The sequence below is a fragment of the Chelonoidis abingdonii genome, chromosome 8 (assembly GCF_003597395.2).
Source record: "Chelonoidis abingdonii isolate Lonesome George chromosome 8, CheloAbing_2.0, whole genome shotgun sequence".
Taxonomy (NCBI): Eukaryota; Metazoa; Chordata; order Testudines; family Testudinidae; genus Chelonoidis; species Chelonoidis abingdonii.
The window spans coordinates 88,472,675-88,498,521 of NC_133776.1; the positions used below are offsets into that span (position 1 = coordinate 88,472,675).

A 25,847-nucleotide genomic window follows, 5' to 3' on the forward strand; every position below is an offset into this window, starting at 1 on the left:
GGGGTTTGGCCCGCCCCTTGCCTGCGGGAATGGGCAGCGAGCGCGCGCGCGGCATGGAGGGTTCTGTGTCCAGTGTGGAGCTCTGTAACCTGGCCTACGCGGGGCAGCTGGAGGAGCTGCAGGACCGGCTGAGGGAGGACCGCGGCCTGGCCACCCGCACCGACCAGGTCAGGCTGGGGGCCGGAGGGGCTCTCAGCTGGGCCGGCTTGCTGGAGGGAGGGAGAACTGGGCGGCTTGGCCATCAGACAGGGCCAGATTGCTGTGGGGAGGCAGAGGGCAGGGTTGGGAATGGGGGGAGCTGGGCCCCTGGGGCTCCCAGTGGGGCCAAGTTGCTGCAGTGGGGTTGGAGCTGGGGAGTCGGGGGAGCTGGGGTATGGGGGCGGGAGGGGTCAGTCTTACTCTTGAGGTCCTGTCAGTCTGTCTCAGCTGGAAACCTGAGGCCCTGCTCTCTCCCCTGTATTTTCTCCGCTGCCTGCCCTGCCATCTCCCCTGGGGGCCCTGTGCTAGGAGCTCAGCTGACCCATGCTGCCATGTGTATGCCTGCGTGCAGGATCACCGAACAGCGCTGCACTGGGCATGCTCCGCGGGACACACGGACATCGTGCATTTCTTGTTAGGCCTGGGCGTGCCTGTCAATGACCAGGACGACGTAAGTTCTGTACATTCCTAGAAACATTCTTCTGTGGCTTTTAGGAGCACAGTTCTGTGCAGCTCTGGGCTTGATGGGCTGATTTACTAGTGTACTGTGGCTTTTTCTTGCAATTGTATGGTTTAAACTATTTTTTCCTGCCTCTCTAGTCTGGCTGGACTCCTCTCCATATTGCAGCTTCAGCAGGCCGTGATGAAATTGTGAAAGCTCTGATTGGAAAAGGTGCTCAAGTGAATGTTGTTAATCAAAATGGCTGTACACCTCTGCATTATGCAGCCTCCAGAAATAGACAAGAGGTATGGTTTCATATGTTATCAGCTCTTGCTCTTCCTTTGTAGTGTCATTAAAATGGTCATTTAGGTGATTTTTTTCCCCACATTTCCCTGCGTGCTTAGATTGCAGTTATGCTGTTAGAGAATAGAGCTGATCCTGATGCAATGGACCACTTAGAATCCACTCCCTTACACAGAGCAGCAGCCAAAGGAAATCTAAAAATGATACAGATCCTGCTACAGTATAAAGCGTCTGTGAATATACAGGACTCTGAAGGGAACACACCTCTGTAAGTGATATTACATTTCTGTTCTGTTTTTTAATCTCTTCTCAACTGAAAACTCCATTACTTAAATGCGAGTATCCTCAAACTCTCAGTTCCTTCAGAAAGCTTTAAAGAAGTGTAGCAAGATGTTTCACTTATTTCCAGTCACCATGTTTTTAAATTTTTTTTTTTTAATACATACTAAAGACTTTTCTACATGTTTCCAGGTGAAGCATAAAATCTAGTTACAGTAACAAATCACTCAGTAATTCAACTCTACTGAAAGTAGAGGGTAGACCAGTGGTTCTCAACTTATTATGCAGCCCACAATGTATGACCTGGGCTGGGTGGCAGGGCAGCAGCAGCCTGGACCCTGGAACTTGCGGGGCAGTCTGGCTTCCCAAGACCCTGAGGGGTCAGCTGCCTGCCCCAACCCCGCATGCCTGCCCCGTCCCACACTGTGCAGTTCCCACCTGCCTCGCTGGGTGGCAGGGCAGCCTGGACTCCTCCTCACCAGGTAGCCAGGAGCCTGGGACTTGGAACACGGCCCGGCTTTTAGCATACAGCTGAGCTGGGCTGCAGCTATGTGTTAATTAGGCCACAGGTTGAGAACCGCTAGGGTAGACAATATGTCAGCAGTGTGAGTGCTAGACAAAGCTATTCTGTTAGTCTTCTGTAGGGCTGTCGATTAACAGTTAACTCATGTCATTAACTCAAAAAAATTAATTGCGATAAGTGACCGTTTTAATTGTACCATTAAATAATAGAATACCAATTGAAATGTATTACATATTTTTGGATGTTTTCTACATTTTCAAATATATTGATTTCAATTACAACACAGACTACAACGTGTACAGTGCTCACTTTGTAAGCAAAATTTATAATATAAATATTTGTACTTTAAAAATGATAAACAAAACAAATAGTATTTTTCAATTTACCTCATACAAGCACTGTTGTGCAATCTCTTTATCGTGAAAGTGCAACCTACAAATGTAGATTTTTTTTTTTGGTTACATAACCACTCAAAAACTAAACAGTGTGAAACTTTAGCACCTACAAGTACACTCAGTCCTACTTCTTGTTCAGCCAATCACTGAGACAAACAAGTTTGTTTCGGTCTATGGGAGATAATGCTGTCTGCTTCTTATCTGCAATGTCACTGAAAGTGAGAGCAGGCATTCGCATGGCCCTTTTGTAGCTGGCATTGCAAAATATTTACATGCCAGATATGCTATACATTTGTATGCTTCTTCATGCTTTGGCCACCATTCCAGAGGACATGCTTCCATGATGATGACGCTCGGTGAAAAAATAATTCATTAATTACATTTATGACTGAACTCCTAGGGGGAGAATTGTATATTTCCTGCTGTTTTACCTGCATTCTGCCATATATTTCATGTTATAGCAGTCTCATGATGACCCTGCACACGTTGTTCATTTTAAGAACACTTTCGCTGCAGATTTGACAAAATGCAAGGGAGATACCCAGATGAAATTTCTAAAGATAGCTACAGTACTCGACCCCAGGTTTAAGAATCTGAAGTCTAAATCTAAAACTGCGATTAATCACAATTAATTTTTTTAGTTAATTGTGTGAGTTAACTGCAATTGGCAGTTCTAGTACTATTAATCAAACAAGCAGAAGTTGAATGCGGTTGGTCCAGTATTTGAAATGCATGTATCTAGGGCAATATCCATATGTAAACTCTTATGGTAAAATTTAAGTTGATGGCAAAACTCCTATTTAAGTAAAATGGGGATGAGGATTTCACTTGTAGTGTTTAAGGAATAATTGCATTCTGTTTGCTATCGTTGTGCAATAATGTCAGATTATGTTTTTAAAAATCTAATGCCAATTGACCAATGACAGATAAGTGATATAGTTGCTGTGTATTTTTTCCATTTTTGATGAAGTATTTTTGACCAAACGCAGTTATCTCAATGCATGTGGAGACTACTTGTGTGTGTTGCACAATTGAGGTTCTGATATTGGAGCTCTTTTGACTTCCCAAAACTGGCTGCCTCAGCGGGGCTACAATCTAGTGGTGAAATGGTCTTGGGCTTGAGAAGACAGTACCCTTGGGAAATACTCAAGCTGTCTAATGGCAGTGGAATGACTGGGAACAGGCTTTGAACTCTGTGTTCATGCTTGGAATTGTGTGTGCTCTTTCCCCATATTCCTTTACGTCTACCTCCTACCCCTGTGAAACATCCATATCACTTCAATTGTAGCTATATATAAACTCCCTAGTCACTGGCACTTTAAACTTGAGAGAGTTGGCAGCGATCATGTGTTTCTTGTTCTTGTTGCAGCCATTTAGCCTGCGATGAAGAGAGAGTGGATGAGGCAAAGCTGTTGGTGTCCCATGGTGCAAGTATTTACATTGAGAATAAAGAAGAAAAGACCCCACTGAAAGTGTCAAAAGGTGGCCTGGGAACTGTACTTAAAAGATTGGTGGAAGGGTAGCAGTACTGGATGAGTTACGACTTGAATTCCATTCCTGATGCACACATTTAAGACCATTACCTTAATATTTTGGTAGCTTAATGGTGATGGCTTCAATGTTGTTATAATGTGCACATATAATGTATGTAGTGGTATATATCCATACCCTTCAATTATACTGCCAAGTGCACTTCTTCTAATAGCCTGTTAATTAAACCAGTCAGCACTTTTTAGTATCCTGCAGTCTTGTTTCATGTGAAATTATTGTTACTCTTATAAATTGAAATTGGAAGAAACCTGTTAGGTTCTTTTCTGTTTTACAGGGTCTGGTGTGAGGTTGTTTCTTTATAGTATATTGTGTTCAGACCTGCTGCTTGAGTCATTCAAAATTAGGTTTGCTTTGGACGCCCGTTCCACAGTCTAATATTACTTTTCGTTACAGTTGGCCAGAAAATGAAACTGAAATTCTGTTTTAAAAAAAAAATAACAAAAAAAAAAAAAACCTTCTATAGCGGGAATGTTGTAAGTGTTTCCAAAATGAAATATGCTTCTTAGAATCCCAGGCTGCCTACCCAGATGAATTACCGAGGAGATGGGGATCCCAGGGCATATAGGCTGCTGGCTTCTCAGCAGGTCACCTGATGGGGATCTCAGGGTGCTTATTTTGGGATCTCCAGAAGCCAAATTTCAAAGTCAGGCTGCTGTGGAGCCTGCCGGGCAAACACAGAAAACAGTCGTCAGAAAACGGTTCTCAAAAAAAAAATTCCATTAGAAAATTTCCAGTCAGTTCTGCATCTTGTAAAGGAACTGGCGTTTTTTGCCTTTTTTCTTCATATTACACATTTTGTTTTTTTCAGTTTAATCCAATTCTTATTTCACTTCATACCACTCTAAACTATTCCTCTCCCTCCTTGTTATCTAAACTACTGTTCAATTACTTCTAGAGGTTAATTCTATTTGCCACTCCTTTCATTCATCAAACCCTCTTTTGGCATAACTAGGAATACTTCACTCTCAATATGTCCTTATTGCCTGGTCTGTCTGGCCCTCTAGCCTGAGATGTTCCTTTCAGTTTGTCAAATGCTTCCTGGTAATGAGATGCTCAAACTGTGCCTCGTAATGTACATGCAGAGACAGTCATCTAATTACATTGCTTTCTGCTGGCCCAGTATGTCTCAGTGCGAGCTCCCATCTAATTTCACTATCCGCTATCATCTTGTGCCTTTATTTAATATCCCAGCTTTTAAGTGGGTGTTTTGCCCATTGAATATCTGTGTTCTGGATTTTTTTCCTCAGATGTACTAGCTTGAATCTCATTGAATTTCCTTTTTCTTTTTACTTCGTTAGTTCTCTCCATTTGTCTTCTGTCAGTGCTGGTGGTGTGGTGCATCCCACTGTGTAATATTCTTTCTGACTTTAATGTGCTATTCACCTTTTTAATATCAATAGTCCAGGGCACCCTTTATTTACCAGCAGCAACTTCTGCTTCCTTAGTTATAGAAAGATAAAATTGTTGTGTGACTGAAAGACGTGTCCATGGGCATGTACTGGTTTTTGTACGAATAGCCTCGTAGGTGATCATGGTAACAAAAGTTGTATTCCTGTAGTGAGAGTTATCACTTTACTTAGCTTTCTTTGAATTTTCCTTGCTGTGATTACATGGCTGCAAAGGGCCTTCCAGCAGAAGCTCCTTCTAGTTCCATGAACACTTAGGAAATAAAACTGGTCTTTCTGGAAACCAGTTCTTCTGGAAAGTCCTCCTCTTTCCAGGAGGACCACAGCAGTGCACATTCATAACTTGGGAACTGAACTCTTCTGGAATAGGAACACTTCTCAGAGGTCAAACTGTCACCGTTCCACTCATTCCTTGTCTCTCTTGTTTGAGGGGCAGAGGAACCTCAGACTTAGCTGTGAGCTAGCTTTGATTCAGATGAAAAGAAGCTTTCATGGTAAGACAATTTCCAGTAAAATCATATTCCTAAATGTGAACTTCAGAGTAGTGGGGGAGTAGCGTATCCTCCTCACATTCTCCTTTTTTGAGGAGTCTGAGTTGAATAAAGTTATATTCATATGCTATGAATAGATAGTACTTTTTTCTGTGAATGGATTCCATGTTGTTCCCTTCCCCTCTGGACCATTCTTTGTCAGAGGAGTAAACCAATGAAGTGATGCAGTCCTGTAGCTTGTCTGCTAACCAAGCATTAAATGGCTTCTCCTTCTTGCCTTGGCACTGACCCATGTCTTACATTTGTGCTGATGAACACTGAATGGGTAACAGAAAAGTTTTTTATGTGGCCATTACATTCAGTTTGTTGTCATCCTCGAACAGAGCTGACATTCCCCCTGCACCGCTTTAGGAAGTGTATGATTAATGTATAATTCACTGATGGCAAAAGCACCTTAATGTCAGGGAAGTATAGAATTGAGAACACAGGACTTAGCAGCAAAGAACTGTTTAACAGGTGACAGTGAGACTTCTTAGACACCCACCGCCTCCTCCCTTCCACACATACACAGTTTTTGGTGATTTTGTTTTGTTTGGGTGGGATAGATTGCTCATTTAACAAAATTCTGTAGTTAGCAATATAATAAAGTTTTGTACCGGCAAACTTTATTAAACTTATATATAACAAAAGAATCTGTATCAGTAGCTAAATCACTTATGCACATAAGTCATATAAAAGAGCAAATCAGTAAGCTGAAATACTGCCAGAGCTGAGATGTGGGGGAGAGAGACTGCATGTAAATAAAATCAGGCTATCCTTCAGTTACAAGGAAAAGTTACAAAACCAGATAATAAAACTTCCACAATATGACTGCTTCTGTATAAGGGACTAAAGTGATGCAGTTTCCTACCAACAATTGTATAGCAAACCAGAAAATTGTATCTGAACACTTCATACAAAGTGATCTCCACACTAGAAAATAAAATGCAGTTTTAAATTTTCTCAGGAGAGAAAAACTTGCTCTTTAATAATAAGCTGTTGACATGCAAAATTGATTGAGAGAGAGAGAAGTGATTTTGGCTAAGATGCTTTTCAGCCTGCATCTCTTAAATACTAAATTCCAGGAACTTCCAGAAGTAAGGACTATAACCTTTGTTCTTATGTCCTAACCCCTGTGTTGTATAATATTACTGCAAAGGGTTATGATGAAGAGAAATATAGACTCAAGCTAAAACAGAATGATTACATATTCTAAACCATTGTGTAGGTTTTGGTGATGATAGAGTTAAGTATTAAAATGTCCAAGGTTTAAGCTTTCAGATCAGTAAAGTAATCTTTGGTTTCGGGTTTATGTAAATAACTAAGTCTGTTAAGCATCTACAAGTATGAGTACCTTGTTGCAAGGAGTGAAATTCTACTCTAATTCCCCTAAAACTGTTGTAGCGAGAGGAGTGAAGCCAGCATGTCATCAAAACTGTGCAGCTCCTGTGGGGAGATGGGTTACAGTAGGACAGAAGGGAACAGAGACAGTAGCTTTATATTGCTTTGTCTCTGGCAGTTCAGCAGTATTTCCAGCAAGTGCTTAGTGCTGCTCATTGCAACAACTCACATTCCATGCCCTCGAAGCCCCTGCATGGGGACAGAGGTGAAAGTAGACAAGTGATGCATGACTTGTGCATCAGCTATGGTACTGCGGAGAGGCGAATACTACTGCAATCCTGAGCTGTAAAGGGGTGGGGATGGAATTCTGTATGGCTGTTTGGGATCTTTTCAGGTCAAAGACAGGTCGCTACACTCCTGTGTCAGTCTATGAATCCTGCTTTCGCCAGGAGATAATGGCTCAGAGACATTGTGTGACTTTTTATATAGAGCTTTCCTAGTGTGACGAAGTGGGAATTTTCTGTAATAATTGTATGAATCCTAGGCATGCCTCAGTTTCCCTCTGTACATTGCCTTGCTACTCAGTAGGTGTACTCAGCAGGGTAACCCTGCTCTGAAACAATGCAGGAGTTGTGTTCTGGGCAGGGAATGAATAGAGTCACTTAAAAAAAAAAAAAAGTCTTGACCTGACCCAAATCAACAGAGGGACTGGAAGAAGGGGGAATTTGGAGGGACTCAAGTGGCCGGACCAGAGGAGACAAAAAAGGGCCAGAGAGGGCTTATCAGGGCGCTGGTTTGACTACAGTAGACTATTGCTTAACTGCTGCCTCTGTGTGCTAATCTAAGGACTTTCAGATTCTGTGTGCCAGGTGATGATAAATTGTTACCTTGTTTGAAAGGCTGCCTGTCTTGCTGTGAGCATTCTGTCCTGAAGGGGTCAGCACAAGCCTCCCACAGGACTCTTGACTTGGTTGGATTCGCTGCAGGGAGCCAAGGAGAGAGACAGAGATTGCTGGTGCTGAGTCATGGAGGCCTTGGACCTGCCCATTTGGAACTGTGTAGGTCCTTGGGGCCTAGCCCATTAAAGGGGTCACTCTCTGCAGACTGGTTACAGTCTGGGGCATAGACTAGACCCTGTGACTCCACGGCACGTAATAACATTCCCCCATTTCCCTGGAGAGGTTAGTTGGGTCACACAAGAAAAAAAGTCTACTGCATCAGAGCAAAGTTCTGAAAAATAGCCTCCACCACTCATGCAGCTCTTCATGGGTTTCTGTGCTCTGCAAACATGATTATTCTTTTATTTCATTTGCCAGGATGTTCACTAGAAAGCAAAAGCACAGTTATAATCCTACATCATAATAACCCATATCTTTGAAGCCAGCTCAGCTGCAATCGTATCTGGGTGCATCCTAAAACGGTAAGAAACATATCAACCTCCTTTAGTAAAAATACACTCAAGTAAACTTACTTTTGTCTGAAAAACCTCCCCCACTTGCCCTCCCCCAGAGTCAATCTAGCTTTTTAATGAGGTGCTTTTGAAAATTTGGTGTTAGGAAGTTAGCTTTTTATATTAGTTGAGAACTGCTGTCGTGTTCTTTATCTGCAATTAATTTTTACGTAGGCTGCAGATCCCATTCGTGTTCAGCAAATGTATGACTAGTAGTAGTTCCATGAATACTCAAATGACCTGTATGATTGCAGAAATCATAGTAACCTCTTCGCCTTGTAACTTAACTTACTAGATTATGTTAAGGAAAAAAGCAAAAAAAAAATTAGGTGAAGAAAACCAAGAAGAGATGTTAATTCGTACGATTACACAATATGCATATAAAAATGAAGAGCATGGTATTTTATAGTGCCAAAGGGCAGTAGGTCGTTCTTTACAATGTCCATATGAAACCTGAGGACATGAGAAAATCAGTTTAAAAAAAATGTAGCTACAAACAGGGTCACTGATAAAATCACTTGTAGTTTGCATGATAGGAGGCGCAAAATGCTACATAGGCTTTGCCTATTACAGTGGAAATGTTTTTACTAATAAAGTTTATACTGTTGTTAGCTAGGTAGAGGGCTCCCTCTGTCTTGTAATTCACTTGAAATATTTTTTCACTTGTGGTGAGGAATGACATATAATCCATGAGCAGATTGCCTCATTACTTTTTTTTCCCTAGTGAGATTGTTTAGTACTGTAGTTTTTTGTCGTACTCACAAGGCAACTTCAATAAGATCACTGAAAATTTCAAGTAACCTCATAATGATCATGGAATTTAAGGACCCAAACCTGCAGTCTTTGGTCAGGCAAAATATCCATTAAAATTAATGGGAGTTTTGCCTGCAAAGACAGCTCCGAGTAATGACTTCAGATTTGGCCCAGACATTTTAGATATTTGGGCTTGGGTACCCCCTAGAGTGAAATCCTGGCACTGTTGACTTCACTGGAGATTTTGCCATTGACTTCAGCAAGTTCAGGATTTCACCCTATCATCTCGTCCAGTCAATTTTAATCTGAGGCAACAAAACTGAAAAATGTGGCCGAGTACATTGTACGATGGCATGTGGAATTTAAGCGTCTGTATGTATAAAGAGAACTCACTAGAGTGCAGCAAAGTGGTAGACATGGAATTTTATAAATAAATGTTAGTTGGCCAAAACTGAACCTCTTTTATAGTACAGATCATAATTAGCACCTCATCAGTCTGATTTTCTGAGTTTGCCTCAAAGGTTGATACCCTCTTGTTTTGGTTAATGAGCCACTGATACGGACTTTGATCATCAGTGATGACTGAACCCAGGAACTTCAGCAACATTCCTACCAAAGTACGTCTTTAGTTAAAGGTGTAACTGCGTTAGCTGCCAGTGAGAGGCAGGCTGTTACTGTTGCTGGGGATGGCTACTAGAGGCAGATATGAACACATGCTCTAAGAGTCTGCTCCTGCACCTGTTGAAGTCAGTGGCCAAACTCCCATTGATTTCCAAGGTGTGGGATCAGGTCCTTAGATACTGTAATGTATTTGCTAAGACAGTCGTCCTGTGTCATTCTCAGCACATGCAACACTTCAGGTTGGCTGGCAGTGACCATTTTCTTTCAGAAAAGGGACTCCTGTGTTTACAAGCCATCACATAGCTTCACCAGCAGCCAATAAGAAAGCTCCAATGTTGTCTGTCTTTCCAAACCCATTTAATAATTAATATTCTCAAATGGGTTGGATAAATGGAGTCATTATGCTGTCATTCATATTTGGTACACAGTCATAGCTAGATAGTTAATAAGTGCAATAACAATTGAAAAATGAGGCCATCATATGTGTACTTCTTGGATAGTTGAAGTCATGACCTTCAAACTCCCACCTTGTGATTAATACCACAAATGCAGGTGTGTGGGTTATAACCACACTACTTCCTGCGTTAATTCAATACCAACATTTTTGAAGATGGGGTTCATAGCGGATAAGGAAATCGCAATAGAATTTTTAGGCTGTTGCTTGTGTCTCCACTCCTTGCATCTCATCGTTTTCAGGCATTCCAGAGGCAGCAGTTTCTGCAGCCGTAGAGTATTCATTTGCTGCATTAGCTTCTCTGCTTGGTGTAGCTGTGGCAACAGACTCATTTTCTTGGGTGGGTATATTAGCATATTCCACATTTGCCTGTTGTTTCTGAGTCATTGGTCTGCAGGAAAACAAGATGACGATTAGACTGATTAATAACAAATTGAAATCCTCCTCATAATAGAGCCTCCCAAAAGGAACATCTTAAAAAACCCTGATCTAATGGCGATAGTATGATTATTTATATTACACACTAGAGCTCCCCATTGTATATAAAAGTATTATGATACAATTTTCTGATGACACAAAGATTGGCAGATTAGTAAATAATGATGAGGAGAGGGCAGTCAGACACAGGGATCTGAATCATTTGGTAAGCTGGGCCCATTCAAATGTGCATTTTAATATAGATAAATGCAAGGTCATACATCCAGGAAAAAAGCAGGCAGGCCAGGCCTATGGAATGGGGGGCTGCATCCTGAAAAGCAATGACACTGGAAAAAAATTTAGGAGTTATAGCGGCCAAACAACTGAACATGAGCTCCTAATACAATGCCATGGCGAAGTGGAGTAATGCAGTCCTTGGATGTATAAGCAGGAGTATTGCGCAGGAATAGGGGAGATGATTTTACTTCTGTATATGGCTATGGTGAGACCAGTACTAGAATACTGTGTCTTGTTCTGGTGTCCACACTTGCAAAAGGATATTGAAAAATTGGAGAGGGTACAGAAAAGAGCCACAAAAGTGATTTGAGGGCTATGAAAATGACCTACCATGAGAGATTTGTGGTGCTCAATGTGTTTATATTATTCAAAAGAAGATTGCAAGGTGACTTGTTTGCTCTGTAGAAGTATGTTCATGGATAAAATACAGGGTACAAAAAGGGTAAACCTACCGGGCACCTTAATTTTCATGGTAAAAGTTCCCCTAGGCACCTAAGTCTCCACTTCTGGACATGCGTGCTGCTGCCTCACTCTAGGAGTCCAGATGCCTGTCTCCTGCATGAGCCTCAGCCCAATCCACAAATGGGAGGAAAAGAGGCGGAGGATCACCTCTCTTGCCTGCAGGGTGTGATCTGGTAGGCTTGCTCAGAGGCCACCTACTGGATCAGTTTCCATTCACAATTCAGTTGGAGGGGGTGATGATGCCACCCACTGTATAACTTTTGGCCAGTGATTAGAGCATTCACTTCAGATATGGGAGACTCAGGTTCAATACCCACCTCTGCCTCAGAGGGGAAAAGATTTAAATAGAGTCTCCCAGACCTGTCAGGAGAGTGGTCTAGCCACTGAGCTGTGGGATATTTTGATGTGGGACTCCCTCAGTCTCTCCTGTTGAAGCTATAATGAGAGAGACGAGGTGGGTGAGGTATTAGCTGCATTATTGTCAAGTTTTTAACCAAGTGGGAGAAGAAAAAGAATAGAATAATACCTCGCCCACCTTGTCTCTCTGATATCCTGGGACCAACACTGCAAGAAGCTATAAATAACAGTTTCAAAGTGAGACAAAAATAAATAGTCTTATTTTGTAAATGTTATTGCACCATATTTGACTTAGTCCCAAAGAAACCTTTGCGATAGAGAAGTTTTGCTTTTGGATCCATCTCGACCTTCTCTATTTGAGAGGGTTGGCCAGGAAATGTTTGTCTTAAAATCAAGCAAACAAAAATTCTTACCGCATTTCATTATTTGCTGCTTTCTCTTTTCTCTCCTTTTTCTTCTCTCTCTTGATTAAAAACCAGACAATAATGCAGATAACAACTGCTCCCAGAATTGCTCCAATTAATGCTCCAGCAATGAGACCACCTTCTGAATCTGGAAGAATAGGTGCACAGTGTTAATTTTAAAAAGCCACCAGTATAGAGAGAATCCCATTGAAGGGGTACCACATAGAAAGAAGATATTGGGTTCAAAGAGCTGAGAACTAAAATCCATGCTTTTAGGAGAGGGGGGAGTCAGGCTTTCACTATTCTTTGCCTCACAGCTTCTTGCTACGTGGCACTGTATTGCTAGCTGTTCTCTATCCAAGCAGATGGAGAGAAGTGGGATGCTCAACAAACCTAAATAATCCATTCCCCACTTTTATGACTGGCTACAGGAGAGAGAAGATCGTTGCTGTCTGACAATATGGAGGGCTGTTGGCTCTTCAACCCTTGCAAACAAGGTTTTAATTCTGGATGGCCTCTGTCTCCCATTTTTTGTTGAGAGATAAAATGCAGACCTGCGTATCTATGATCACTAAGGATCCTATGTCATTTTCATGGGTGTTAGCCTTGATGTCCTATCCAACTTCCAATTCCCATCATTACGGTCTATCTACTAACATCTCCCTGGCAGTTTCATGTGAGCAAGGTAATTTTTTTATTTTACAGACCACTTGAGAGAAATTATCTCAAGGACCCCCACCCAAACCCCTATTGCTGCGTTCTCAGAACATTTAATTCTACTGACTACCAGGAAAGGTCACACATTGCCCTGATAGGCCACAGGCTGAGAACAGTTGGGGTAAGGTACTCGTCTTTTTTTCCAGCCTCATGTTACACTATTAAACAGCTGCAACACTCCACTCCATAGACTGGAGCATTTCAGTGGTGTTTGTGAAGTGTTCTAGGCCCCATTGAGATTGTCTACTCACTTCAAGCTCACCTAAGGCCTGGATCTGGTCTGTCAAAGCCAGTTAGAGGCTCATGTGTTTAGATCCAGAGATCCAAGTTCCAATTCCCACTGCTGACAAACCAGCGAAGGATGGGGAATTACAAAGTGCTCATCCATGCAGAGATTTGAAATGGGTGGATCTCCCTAGACAGGAGGTGTGTATAACTCAGGATGCTTACTCAGTGTTGCTCTCTGTCCACCTCTATTGGCTGGACCACATAGAGGTTTGTGAGGCTGCTACAGCCTTCCATCTAACAGAGCTAGGTCTGTCAGTTAAATCATACTGTAGAAGCTTGTGGTTTTAGATCCGGAGGTTCTGGATTCAGATCCCTGCTGCTGACAACTCAGTCAAGGATGTGGTGTGTTATTAGCATTTGTATAGTGTGTTAGATATTTAAAGTCGTTTAGGAACATTAACTAATCAAGCATCACAACGCTTCTGTGAGATATGTTGCTAAGTATACATTAGTATGCCAATTTTACAGGACGAAGATGGAGGCAGAGAGGTTTAATGACTTTCCCAAAGCCACACACGGCCAGTTGAGTTGAGAACTGAGGACCTCCTGACCACCAACCCCATTCTTATTCCAAAACAGCCTACCTTTAAAAAACGGAAACTATTTTTGTCATTCTGATTGTTTTATGTAAAGCGCATTTTATTCCATTCATATGATTAACTCACGTCCTGCAGTCAAGTCAACTTCACAGCTGCTGTATCCAAGGCTGTTAGTAGCTGTGCACCGGTAGTATCCAGTTTCAAAGTTGGTGAGATTACCAATAATCAAAAGCCCAGTTTTTGTATCTGTGACCAATAGAAAACATATATGTACATGCATGTTTATATACTATATGGGTAATTACTTTTATTGATTGAATAAAAATAATATGGATTATTACAAGGCATGGGAGGTTGTACTGTAAATTTTGTAGCATTTAAATAAAGGGATTTCCTTAATCTATTTAGAACCATTTATCTTCCTTGAAGACAATTGTTGCATCATTTTACAGAGAACTCTGCAGCATCACATTACATGTATGAGAACCAGGTCCCCTATCCTGCAAACATAGAAGCATGTGTGTAATTTTACTCATTTGGGTAATACTGTTGAAGCCAATGGGATCTCTTGCAGGTGTTAAGTTATGCACATGCTTAAGTGTTTTCACAACGGGGGCCTAAAACTCAAAACTACAATTTCAGTTCCATTGAGTATAAGTTTAGTATAAATTTAAAAAAAAAAAGCAGTAAATTAGATTGTTGCCATTCTTTTCATTGTAATGCCATGAGGTATAATTAGTAGCACAGGCAGGAATATTTTTTTTTAACGTAATTATCTTCTCTGAGACCAGCAGTATTATTTATTGTAAAATCAACAAAACCGAGCTAATGCATTTATTTAATGGCTGTTAGGAATTTTTGATAGGTAAAAATAAATTCAATCCACATTACTGCACACAAAGCGGGGAATGCATTCTTTTCTTTATTGACTAGAATATTGAAAGCATGGTTCAAGCCATCACACTCTAGGTCTTGCATGTCACACACTAGAACTGAGGAAGTTACTCACTGAGTTGTTCTGTCATGGGTTTGAGGGTCTCCCCTGATACTTTATACCACTGATATGTAGGCGCAGGCATCCCTTCTTCAGAATAGCAGGAGAGAGAGACAAGGTGGCCTGTCTCAGGGGTTCCCCGTAAGCTACAGTGAGGCTGTGAAGGTTTGACTGTAAAACAACAGCAGGAAAAATAGTTAGACCATGGGTACAAATTATGGGCCAAAATCTTGCTAGACCAAATTCTACTTTGTAACACTGGTGTAAATAATCTACAGTAACTCCTCACGTAAAGTGGTCCCTGTTAATGTTGTTACATTGCTGATCAGTTAGGGAAAATGCTCGTTTAAAGTTGTGCAGTGCTCCCTTCTAACTCGTTTGGCAGCCACCTGCTTTGTCCGCTGCTTGCAGGAAGAGCAACCCATTGCAGCTAGCTAAGTTCCCTAAGTTCCATGTGCTGCAGCCATCCAGCAGGCTATCAGTTGCCAGGCAGTTCAGCTGTCCCTCCCTCCACTGCTATGTGCTGCTCCTGTCCTCTGCCTTGGGGCTGCTCCCAGAGACTCCTGCTTGCTGTGCAGGGGGGAAGGGAAGGACTAATGTCAGGGTGCCCCCCTGCTCCTGCACCCTGCTTACCCCTTCTCAGGGAGGGAAAGCAGGGAGGGGACACAGACCGAGAGAGCCTGGGGTAGCAGCTGCTGTCTAAACTTCCTGATCCACTTAAAAAGACAATGCACTTAAGAGTGGGTCAACTTACTTAAAGGGGCAGTGTGCATCTCTCTCTTTCTCCCTCACACACATAAGGTGTGTGTCTGTCTCTGTCTGCTATGCTATTTCCCCTCCCTCGTGTTCGTGCTGCCCTGTGTGAGAGGCTACAGTAACAACAATGTGTTCACCCTTGAGGGCTCAGCCGAGTGCTAGTTCATCATTTAGCAGTAAGGCATTCCCTGGGAAATATCCCTCCCTCTTCCGCTCTCTGACTTCACCACCTCAACCAAGCTTCGCAATCATCATAGCTGTGAACACTATTAAATTGTTTGTTTAAAACATATACTGTGTGTTTATCTATAAATATATAGTTTTTTTGCTTGGTGAAAAAAATTTCCCTGGAACCTAACCCTCCATTTACATTAATTCTTATGGGGAAATTGGATTCGCTTAACATCATTTTGCTTAAAGTCGCATTTTTCAGGAACATAACTACAATGTTAAGCTAGGAGTTACTGTATTGACTTTGGTGATGTTATTTTAGACTTCCGCCAGTGTGACAGATCAGATCCTGGCCCAGTAGTCTGACCACAATCTCTCGCATGTAGACATGAGCAGCAACAAAGAAAAGTGAACAGTTGGGGGAAAACTCTTATTGTCTTTCCTGGTGTATTTCATACTAAATACTTCTACAAAGGCTGTAAGATATTACTTCTTGATGGAAAAGACTATTCGTTATTTCAATTATATTACGACTGTCACTTTTCGTCCCAGTCAAATCACGTTCTGCCTCATGGGATTGTCATTTTTGGTGTAAGTGGGTCTATTCCATATGAGCGCAAAGATCTATAGCCTGATTCTTCACTGCCTGGCACCTGTAGAGTTATTTACACCTGTGCAAAATGCTACCATTCTGGTTTGGTACTCAGCCATATCCTACTCTGAGCTACACCTGTGTTGTTTTTAATTTCCTGTGTTTGCTTGGTCGTGTCACCCATTTATCACAATTTAAACATATTGTTGTGGGCCTCCTCTGTAACTCCACTGCAGTGGAATTACGTCAGGGATGAATCTAGCCCAGTTTTTGTCCGTATAAATACAAGCAGTGATGTTTGCTTTTCTAGGGAAAACTACAATCCCACTTTTCAAGCTTTTAGTCAAACTCACATATGCTCTTGTTTATTATTCTGCTGCAGAGTAACTGCTGCTTGGGGGTTTTTTAGGATATGGTTTTAATATCTGTGCTTTTTCTTCTAGTGGATTTATCTGCATTTGCCTTTTAATTGTTTCATCTGTATAGACAAATGATACAGCTGGAGCCATTTTCACATATGCACTGACTTCTCACTCTAATCAACTACCCAGAGGGTATGTGGATAGTTGTTAGGTGGGGTTAATATTAACATTTATCTTGTTAGCAAGTAAAATTTTTCTTGTCTCATTGCTTTTCATACTTGTTCGACTATCTGTTCAGGTATCAGAGGGGTAGCCGTGTTTGTCTGGATCTGTAAAAAGCAACAAGGAGTCCTGTGGCACCTTATAGACTAACAGATGTATTGGAGCATGAGCTTTCGTGGGTGAATACCCACTTCGTCGGATGCATGCACCCACGAAAGCTTATGCTCCAGTACATCTGTTAGTCTACAAGGTGCCACAGGACTCTTTTCTCTCTTTTTACCTGTTCAGGGTTGAACTATTGCTTTCTTTCAGCTGATGTGTATTCTGTACACAACACAAAACAGAGAGCTACATTGATTAGACTTTTGAAAAGAGAGGCAGCATTTGGACTGTTTATGGAACCAGGACTTCTAGATTTTACTGCTGGCTCCACCAGTGACTATCTGTGTGGCCTTAGGCAAGTCGCTATGACCAGCACTGGGAGCCTAAAACTATATCAACAAGTGGCCTGATTTTCACAGCTGCTTTAGGCTTCCAAAGTTTAAAAAGTTGGGCTTAGCCTTAAGTCTGGGCCAGCTCAGGTAATGGTTTCAGGGTGTGGTTGTGGTTCCCAACTAAAAATGTGTTTTATTTACTACCCAGTGAATCTGGGTGGTTACAACTACCAAGGAGATGTATATTTCTCTGACCATTATAATAAGCGGCTCTATAATGCAGCAAGGTTAACATGGAGGACTCCCGTGGTGACTCAGATTTTACTGGCCATTAGGACAGATGAGTGCAGTTATTAATGGAGCACAGGTTTCAGCATATACATATTACCCTGTTTGCTAGGGTGAGCAATGTTCCCCAGCACTGTAGTCAGCAGTCCTGTCCATGATTGCTTCAGCCAGGCCAGGACTAAGAGGGCAGGTCTACATGCAGCTGAGAGTGAGCCTCCTGAGAGCCTGAACTCTGGCCCACGCTGCAATGTCCATACTGCTATTTTTAGTGTGCCAGCTTGAGCCCCTCTGGCACAAATGTGCCTGCTCTGAAAGGCTCACTCCCAGCTGCAGTGTAACCCTAACCCAGAGACCCTGTGTGCTAACACGAGGCAGCACATGTGGTGTTTGCCTGGGAGGTGGAGGTCACCACTGGCTCTGTCTGCATCCAGCAGCCCGGAAAAAGAATCTTTCTATCAATTAAAATAAGTTCTGTTTCTTTACCATGAGAGTTACTGCTCCAGGGGGCCCACTGCACTGACTGACCAAAAGGTGCCAGTGTTCCCATCCACTCCCCATTATATTATTCTCTTGGGTACCCTGTAGTGCATTTTTGAATCCCAAGTCAACACCATGTGATAAAGCAACATGAAAACACGATGCAAAATAAATTACCCAGTACATTGACAGCCACTGATTTCTGGTTCTGTCCATCTGAATCTTGTGGGTTGAAAACTTCGCAGGTATAAAACCCGGTGTCTGAGGGCTGCATGTTGAAAATTGTTATTGATGCATTTCCTTGGTTTGTTGTCCCATTTATTCTGTTCTTGAACTCACCTTACTCATAAGCCTGTCCATTCTGAAAATAATAGATCTGTGACACAAAAACGGATTCTTAGTTAAATAAGAGGTAAGCTAACTTGTATTTTGTTTGGTGTTGCTATGTCAAATACAAAGAAATTTCAGAAGAAGCAAAGCCACCTTATGCCCAATTCCCTCACTGTAAAGAAAGCTGTGATTAAAACCATGCTGTACATTGCAGTCTAAATTTCTAATTATATTCTTACGTGATAAACTGCTGAGGGCAGGGACAGAGTCATTCTGGGTGTGTGGCTAGTAACTAATACGCTGTGGGAATTGCGGAAATAGAGTGGGATATTTCGGAAAGGCATATTTTCTTTACAAGAAACCAACTGCCAGGAAAGATTATGGACCAACATAAGTAATAAAGCTAAGTTATATACAATGAACAGAAGAGCTAATTAGAAGGCAAATTATTTGTAATTTAACTGATAACTAGGCCAGTACAAGATTATCATAAGAAATGGAATTGGCATTGCAAAGAAAAATTGATATTTGCAGAGCTAGTAAAAACTGTGCTTTCTAAATGAAAGTGTAAGCAAGCAGTAAAAAAGGTGAAGTGCATCTAATTAAAGATAGCTAAGACTGGCTAATGCAGAAAGACAAAACATAAGGATAAGCAAACCAAGCTGTGTTTGCAGGAAATATGGAGGCAATCACAATACAGGGCAGAGGTGTCTACCACAAGCAATTGGAGTGCCAGACGTGCAATAAAAATGTTTCTGTTCCTATGAGTGTCATGCACAGGTGGGGCCATTAGCAGAGACCCTCAGGCAGGCCCCAGCTCTTTCCTCTTCCCAGTATGCTCCAGGGACGTAAGTCAGGAGTAACTTCTCCATCTAATGGGAAATTATTGCCATATTGGGCACATTGTGGGGATTTGCATTTGTCTGTCAAACATCCCACATCTTCCCTCAAATAAGAGACTTAGTGTTGTACATTCAGATGAGCTCTGCTGCCTTCAGTAGAGTTACTCCTGATTTACAGCAATGTGAGAGCCAGATTGGGTTCTATAGACTTACAGACCTGAACTTTCTCCCATAAAGGTCTGTAGCAAAACCTCCATTGATTCGAATGAAAAGTAGAATTGGGCCCATTGTGGGTGGTGGTGGTGGTTAGAATCTTGGGCCTTCGGTCTGTCTAGGACTACTGATATCTCAGATACCATGGTGATAGGTGTGGTTGAGGAATGTAAACAGTTCTGATAGACTATTCACACTCAGCCCTGTTTAGTTCTATTGTAAAACTGTGTGGAAAAAAATCAGTTTCTGTGAAAGACGTATTGAAACACTTGCCATTTTTATCCAGAGTTAACAATAATACTCCTGCATAACAGTGCTACAACTTGGAATTTGTCACGCTCTACTTAATTCCTACTTTGATAAATGCCGTTCCATGACTAATTGGCAATGTAGAACTTGAGGGGCTTTTCTTGTAAACAATGTGCTCCAGGCATAATGAGCTGATCCATTGTATTTAGGGGGTCTTCCCGTGGTAGTCAACGATATTAATATGTCCAGCTGTGTTTACAGGATTGGGCCCTTAGTTACTATAGCATCTTTCATATCAACTGTGTTTCAGGAACAATGATACAACAATATTTGTCACTGTTGAACTGACAATTGGCTTATTACTAGAGGTGGTTGAAAAGTGTGTGAGGGAAAGTTTCACAAATTTTGGTCAAGTTTCATTTGCTTCTGACTCATCAAAATTTCATTTTGTCGAAGATTTCCAATCAGCTTTAGCTCACGCTATGAATCCCCACCCCGCAGACAATAAGCATCATTCCATTTACCTTGCAGATCTGTAGATTGTATTTTGAATAAAAAATAAACACTTGGGCACCCTGACGCAGTGTTGACTGAAGTCTTTAATCAATGTTATCTAGACGTCTTTGTTAGCTTAAGGCAAGCTACACCCCAAAACTGCCAAAGTACAGTTGGTTCATACAATGATAAGAATTTCAATGAAGGTCAAAACCCATGCTGAGTACCTGCTGTGCAATGGCAGCTACTGTATTCTCAGCATGGTACTACCATAAATGCAACATCTTCATTCTGGCTCTGAAGAGGGATAAAAACACATTAAGGGTGAAATCTTGGCCCCACTGAAGTCAGTGGGGGACAGGATTTTACCATGAGGGGGTTTATTCTTCCTTTAGAATACATCTTGAAGCTGTAGCATTGTCTGGCAGAGAACAGAACTCAAAATGTGAGTTAAAATAGACCACAGCTTTTCCTGCCATTGTTTCTGCCAAATTTTACTCTCTCAACCATCCCAGGCCGGAATAAAACTATGTACAAAGCTTTGATATGCCCCTTCTCAGGGAGTTAATTGGGTAGGAGGTGAGCACAAATGGGAGTATAGCTGAGGGAGAAGGGATGGGTAGGGAGAAGAGAAAGCGAGTGCTGAGCTCTGCATGCTATAATAAAGACAAGCTGATCTTTTCTAATCTGTACCTCAGTCTTTATTACACACATAGGCCCAGATGCTCAAAGGTTTTTAGGTGACTAAACACCTATGAAGATCTGGGCCATTGTCTGTGCAAATAATATTTTTCTTTATTTCTATGGTTAACTGATGACGTGAGCACCAGTCACTAAAATTAATGCAGGAATTGTTTTATTGCAACAGACTAATGAGGCATCTAGTATGATGTTGAATAGTGGATGCTTCAGAGATGGATTTTAAATGTCCATTATATACCTAACTTTGAAGTACTGTGTCATGGGAGGGGAAGATCTTCCTGACAACATGTGGATCCCCTGAAGCATGAGAATTGACTGCTGCTCTTTCCTCATAGCTAGTATACCTGTAGATGTTCTTATTCATATATGTGAGAAGAACTGAAAACTCTTCACATTTTGATACATCTCTCTCTCCACAAACCATTGGTGCATATATTGTATAAATCATTCTGGCCTCTATTTTTTCTGCTCATTTAATGACTGTGGTTGCTTAGACCCTACTACAGCTCCTCAAAATATATTTACAGGTCAAAGTTGCAACAGAACACAGATACTTTTAACACATCTGCCTTGCAGTGTCACTCAATAGTTGCAGAAGAAAGGTAGAGCATGCATAAACCTGAATCAACTCTCATTCATACCTATCTCACACCAGAGGCATGCCACTGAATTCAGAGTCTCTCCTGATTTACACCAGTGTAACAGAGTAGGGTGTATATGAGGTGAGCTCAAAAGGGAGCACCTCTGAGTTGTAGACTGTTGCACCTACAAAGAGTGGTTTGCTGGTAGTTAGTCCTGATGACTCACTCAACTCTCACTAGTGGCTCCAAATAGTTGTGTGTGCACTGCAGTGCCACACCCTGGAATCTTGCCCTGCCTGGCATGCTAAAGCTATTGGGTAGCTAGCGGCAACAACTGCTAATGAAAAGGTGCACTTGGCTCTCAAGTGTATGAAATCTCCTATGGTGAAACCAGCAAACCTAGTTCCAAACCAAAGGATAATATTGGCAGAAACAGTACAGGAGCAAGCTAGTGGGTATCTCAGAGCAGTGTTACAGTCCGGTTACAATATGCTGGTCAACCACAAAGCCAAGGAGTTGTGGTTGAACACTTGGTGAGTATTAGACCACACAAACTGAATGAAAAATGGAAAGAGAAACAAAAGTAGGCTGGTTTCGTGGTTGCCCAGAAAGTTCACTGCTCAGAAATTGAATTGGGATGAAAAGGATGTGATCAGAACAAACACAGCAACATGCAGAACAGGGGATTATGTAATGGACTCGAAAGGAAAAAACATTTATTGGAACATGGAATGTAAGAACATTATACCAGGCTGGAGCATTTGCAGTAATAATGCATGAGTTGATATGATATGAGTGGGAAATTGTCAGTCTATGCAAAATGAGATGGTAAGGCAAAGGAAAATTCTACTATTATGAACATAGATATTGACATAGGGAAGAGAAGATGGTGGATGCTGGGACGAAGTCACATTGGTGCCAAAGCAAATGGCAAACCAGGCTCTTGCGTCATTTAAACTGATATCTCCTTGTATATTGAAGGCAATATTCAGAATCAAATCCTGTGCAGTCTCAATAGTACAAGTATATTCATTGACCTCAGCAAGAAACTGACAAATCGTATAATAATCTACAGAAAGCAATACTAGAAATTTCAAGACAAGACATTATTGGTGATAGGAGATTTTAATCTGAAAGTAGGTTTGGTCTGGAATTCCTGGGCTGGAGCATGATCAGATTTGGACTTGGTAAAGAAAATGAAAAGAAGAGTTACTAAATTTCTGCCTAAGAAACAACCTGTTGATAACCAATAAGCTATTTTAACAAATAAAGATGCCAAGAAAGTGGACTTGGATATCACCCCATGGGCAAATAAAGAACGTGACAGAATTTGTATTTGTGACTCACAGATAGAAATCAAGTGTGTTGTGCTGACCATTTGTGGCTAATATCAGATTGGATCATAAATTAGAGCTGGCGTCAATGAGGTTGAGGTTGAGAGCAACCAAAAAAGTGTCCAGAGCTAAGATCTATGACATGGACAAATTGAAGGAGCGAGACATCCAGAAAGAATGCAAAAAAGCTGTGCAGAAATACATTGTCTTTGTGAACAATGTAAACATGCAGAATACTCAAAGCAAAATAAGTGAACAAAGCAAGATATATGAGTTGAAGATATCAGTGGTGAAAGACAAGTGTGGGAAAATAACTGAAAATAAGCAAAGAATAAGGCATGGAAAGAATATTTTGAAGAGCTTTCCAATTTGCAGAGCACAATAGATGAAAAGGTCCTGGAAAAGCTCTCCATTACAAATGAGAGAGAGCAGATGCTGGAATTCTTAGAAGAAGTAAAGATCTTGACAGGAAATCTGAAAAAGAAAAACGTGCCAGGAAGTGATGATATAACTTCAGAACTGCTGGCAGCAGGTGAGGGACACTTGATAAAGGTGATGCACACGCTAGTCAACAAGATTTACAAACAAGAGCAAGTGCTGAGTGAATGGGAGAAACCAATAATAGTACCAATCTATTAAAAAGGAGATAAGAATGAGTGCAAGAACTACAGAGGAATCCATGTATTGAGTGTGCTGGGAAAATCATTGCAGAGGAGAGTAGAAAGGTAGGTGGAAGTGATGCTTGCAGAGGGAAAGACCAGATTAGACCAAGATGAAGTACAATAGATCAGCTATTTGTGATAAGACAGATATTGGAGAAGTGCACAGAACACAACCAAAGCTGCTGCAACTTTATAGACTTCAAATAGGCTTTTGATAACATTTAGTAGAAAGGGTTATGATAGGTTTTGAGAGCATAGGGCATCCCTGGGGAAACTGATCAAGCTAATAGAAACATTTACAGCAAGTCGATAACTGCAGTGAGAGTAGATCAGAAGTCCTTGCTAGTGCAAGTCTGTCTATCCAGACTAGGAGATTTGCTTTCAGCTGCAGTGTAGACGTACCTTAAAGGTCCTGCTTTCTCTAAGAATCTGTGCTCTCCTACTTTTGCTAATGATGATTCACATTCTACCACAATTAAGAATATTTTACTGATGTCTAGAGATCGACCTGCGTTGCAGAGTTAGAATCTGAATCCGGATCCTAATGCCCCCAAAGTTCAGGTGTTTGAATCAAGTGGTTTAGTACAGGCCTGTCTCTAGTATCAATGGGCCAACCTCATTTCAACTGGTGTACATTAGTAACCGCAAATGTGGCACTCTAGACTTATGCCAGTGTAACTGAGAACAGAATTTTGCCCAGTATTGTTTACCTTGACAAGCTGTAGTTACAAAAATAATAGCATGGACATCATTCTCCCCTCACACCAATGTTACTCTACTAGGAGTTACTAGGATTTACAGCTCCATTAAGTCAAGAGCATAGCATCAGTGTATGTGAGAGGAAAATGAGAAACATTGGGCCTAATCCACACTCACACTAGTTTTACACCACTTCACTGGAATTACTTTTGATATACACCAGCACAAGTGGAGCAGCAGACTCATTATGTTCAGTCAAAGTGCCCCATACCAAAAAGGACTAAATTTTGCTTTCAGTTGACCTCAGAGCTACTTAGGATTTGCATCAGTGTAAATGATGTCAGAAGTTGCTACACAGAATGCCAGATCAGTGTAAGTATCAGAGGGGTAGTCGTGTTAGTCTGGATCTGTAAAAAGCGACAAAGAGTCCTGTGGCACCTTATAGACTAACCGACGTCTGTTATTCTATAAGGTGCCACAGGACTCTCTCGCTTAGATCAGTGTAAGTTACTCTTCTCCTTTTTGTGCCCTCATTGTCACATCTTCCTCAGAAATAAGCCTTGAGTAACGTGAATTTCACACACAGTTAATTCTCTCCAGTAAACATAAAAAATTGCTGCATTTGGCTGTGGTTTTAACAATGAAACTCCATTTGAAGTCAGTTAGGGTTGTGTGGCTAAGCCCTCATGATGTTTTGAAAAGCTAATCCTCTGTGTTCTATCTTTGTAGCTAAATGAATACAGAGAAAATATTTTATGTATGCTGAAAAATCGGGGACAGGTATCAACAGGGCCAAGAATATTTACTCTTTTCTTTTTCCTTTTTTATAGATTTGAACAGACCCTTTCAGTTTTCTTACAGTAAAACATAAATGCAACTGTAGATCCTAAAGAAATGCACTTGGTTTCACTGCAGTTTCTCCTACAGTCTCAGCAGCTGTGTCATTTGTTTATCACTCTGAGGAAAGGTGATGAATACTGAAAAAGCTGAGTAATGTGATTAATTACAAACTGTGTATTTTATTCCAGAGGTATGAGTGGCTTTTGTACAAAGGAAACTTCATTTAAAATTTCATGCTTCAGTTAATAGGCTGTAACGTAATTGCTGATTTTAAATAAGTTCATTCAAAATGAATACTTTACATTTTGTTTTAAAATGCTGTTTTTTAATGCTGTCCTTCCAAAGTTTTCATCTCTGCCCTACAAGAAGTCAAAATATGAATGTTTACAAAACTTAACTTCATACTCTGCGTCAGAGCCTATCTAACCTTTGAGATCTTCCTTTGCCTCTGGCTCTGCTACACTTTTAAAGTGAGCAAGACCCATTTTGATGTTAAGTCTCTACTATGACAAAGTTACCTGAAAGTAGAGCTGATCCCCGCTTTTTTTCTGTGAATTTTTTTGATGAAAATAAACCATTTTTTGTTCTTTGTCAAAATTTTTGTACAAAATTTGTCAGGGTTTTGTTGAAAAACTACAAACTGGAAAACTGGAAAAAAAAACTAAAAAACAAACAAACAAACGAAACACCCCACCTTTCATTTTTCAGTAACTGAAAGCCAGAACAGACGGCTGGGGAAAATGTTTTGGATTTACTGCAAATTTTCATCTGCTCCAGCCAATATTTTTTCCATTTTCCTCTTTGACTAGTGTTTTCAATGGTAAACCATCCCAAAATTTCCTTGAAAATTGACATTTCCCTGCAGAAATTTCCATTT

The 25,847-nt window shown here is 41.1% G+C and overlaps 2 protein-coding genes across 2 annotated transcripts in view; one reads left to right on the forward strand and one right to left on the reverse strand.

Annotated features, from left to right (window-relative positions):
- Positions 1-10: 10 nt before the first annotated feature.
- PSMD10 (proteasome 26S subunit, non-ATPase 10) lies at positions 11-3,875 on the forward strand. Its single transcript, XM_032788206.2, has 5 exons — positions 11-167; positions 551-649; positions 799-945; positions 1,045-1,211; positions 3,510-3,875. Exons 1-5 carry the CDS (start codon positions 30-32, stop codon positions 3,661-3,663), a joined length of 705 nt encoding a protein of 234 aa, XP_032644097.1. The 5' UTR covers positions 11-29; the 3' UTR covers positions 3,664-3,875.
- A 2,356-nt stretch (positions 3,876-6,231) lies between these two features.
- VSIG1 (V-set and immunoglobulin domain containing 1) overlaps positions 6,232-25,847 on the reverse strand; it is a 35,758-nt gene continuing 16,142 nt past the window's right edge. The window contains 5 exon segments of the mRNA XM_032788207.2: positions 6,232-10,637; positions 12,193-12,331; positions 13,854-13,973; positions 14,737-14,892; positions 18,201-18,399. Coding sequence (XP_032644098.1) covers positions 10,442-10,637; positions 12,193-12,331; positions 13,854-13,973; positions 14,737-14,892; positions 18,201-18,399 — 810 coding nt within the window. The 3' untranslated portion in view covers positions 6,232-10,441.

Excerpts from the sequence above, each read along its gene's own strand:
- PSMD10 (XM_032788206.2), top strand. The coding sequence starts at position 30 with ATGGGCAGCGAGCGCGCGCGCGGCATGGAGGGTTCTGTGTCCAGTGTG. Across the intron at positions 168-550 it reads TGGCCACCCGCACCGACCAG|GATCACCGAACAGCGCTGCA; the intron begins GTCAGGCTGGGG and ends GCCTGCGTGCAG. Across the intron at positions 946-1,044 it reads CCTCCAGAAATAGACAAGAG|ATTGCAGTTATGCTGTTAGA; the intron begins GTATGGTTTCAT and ends CTGCGTGCTTAG.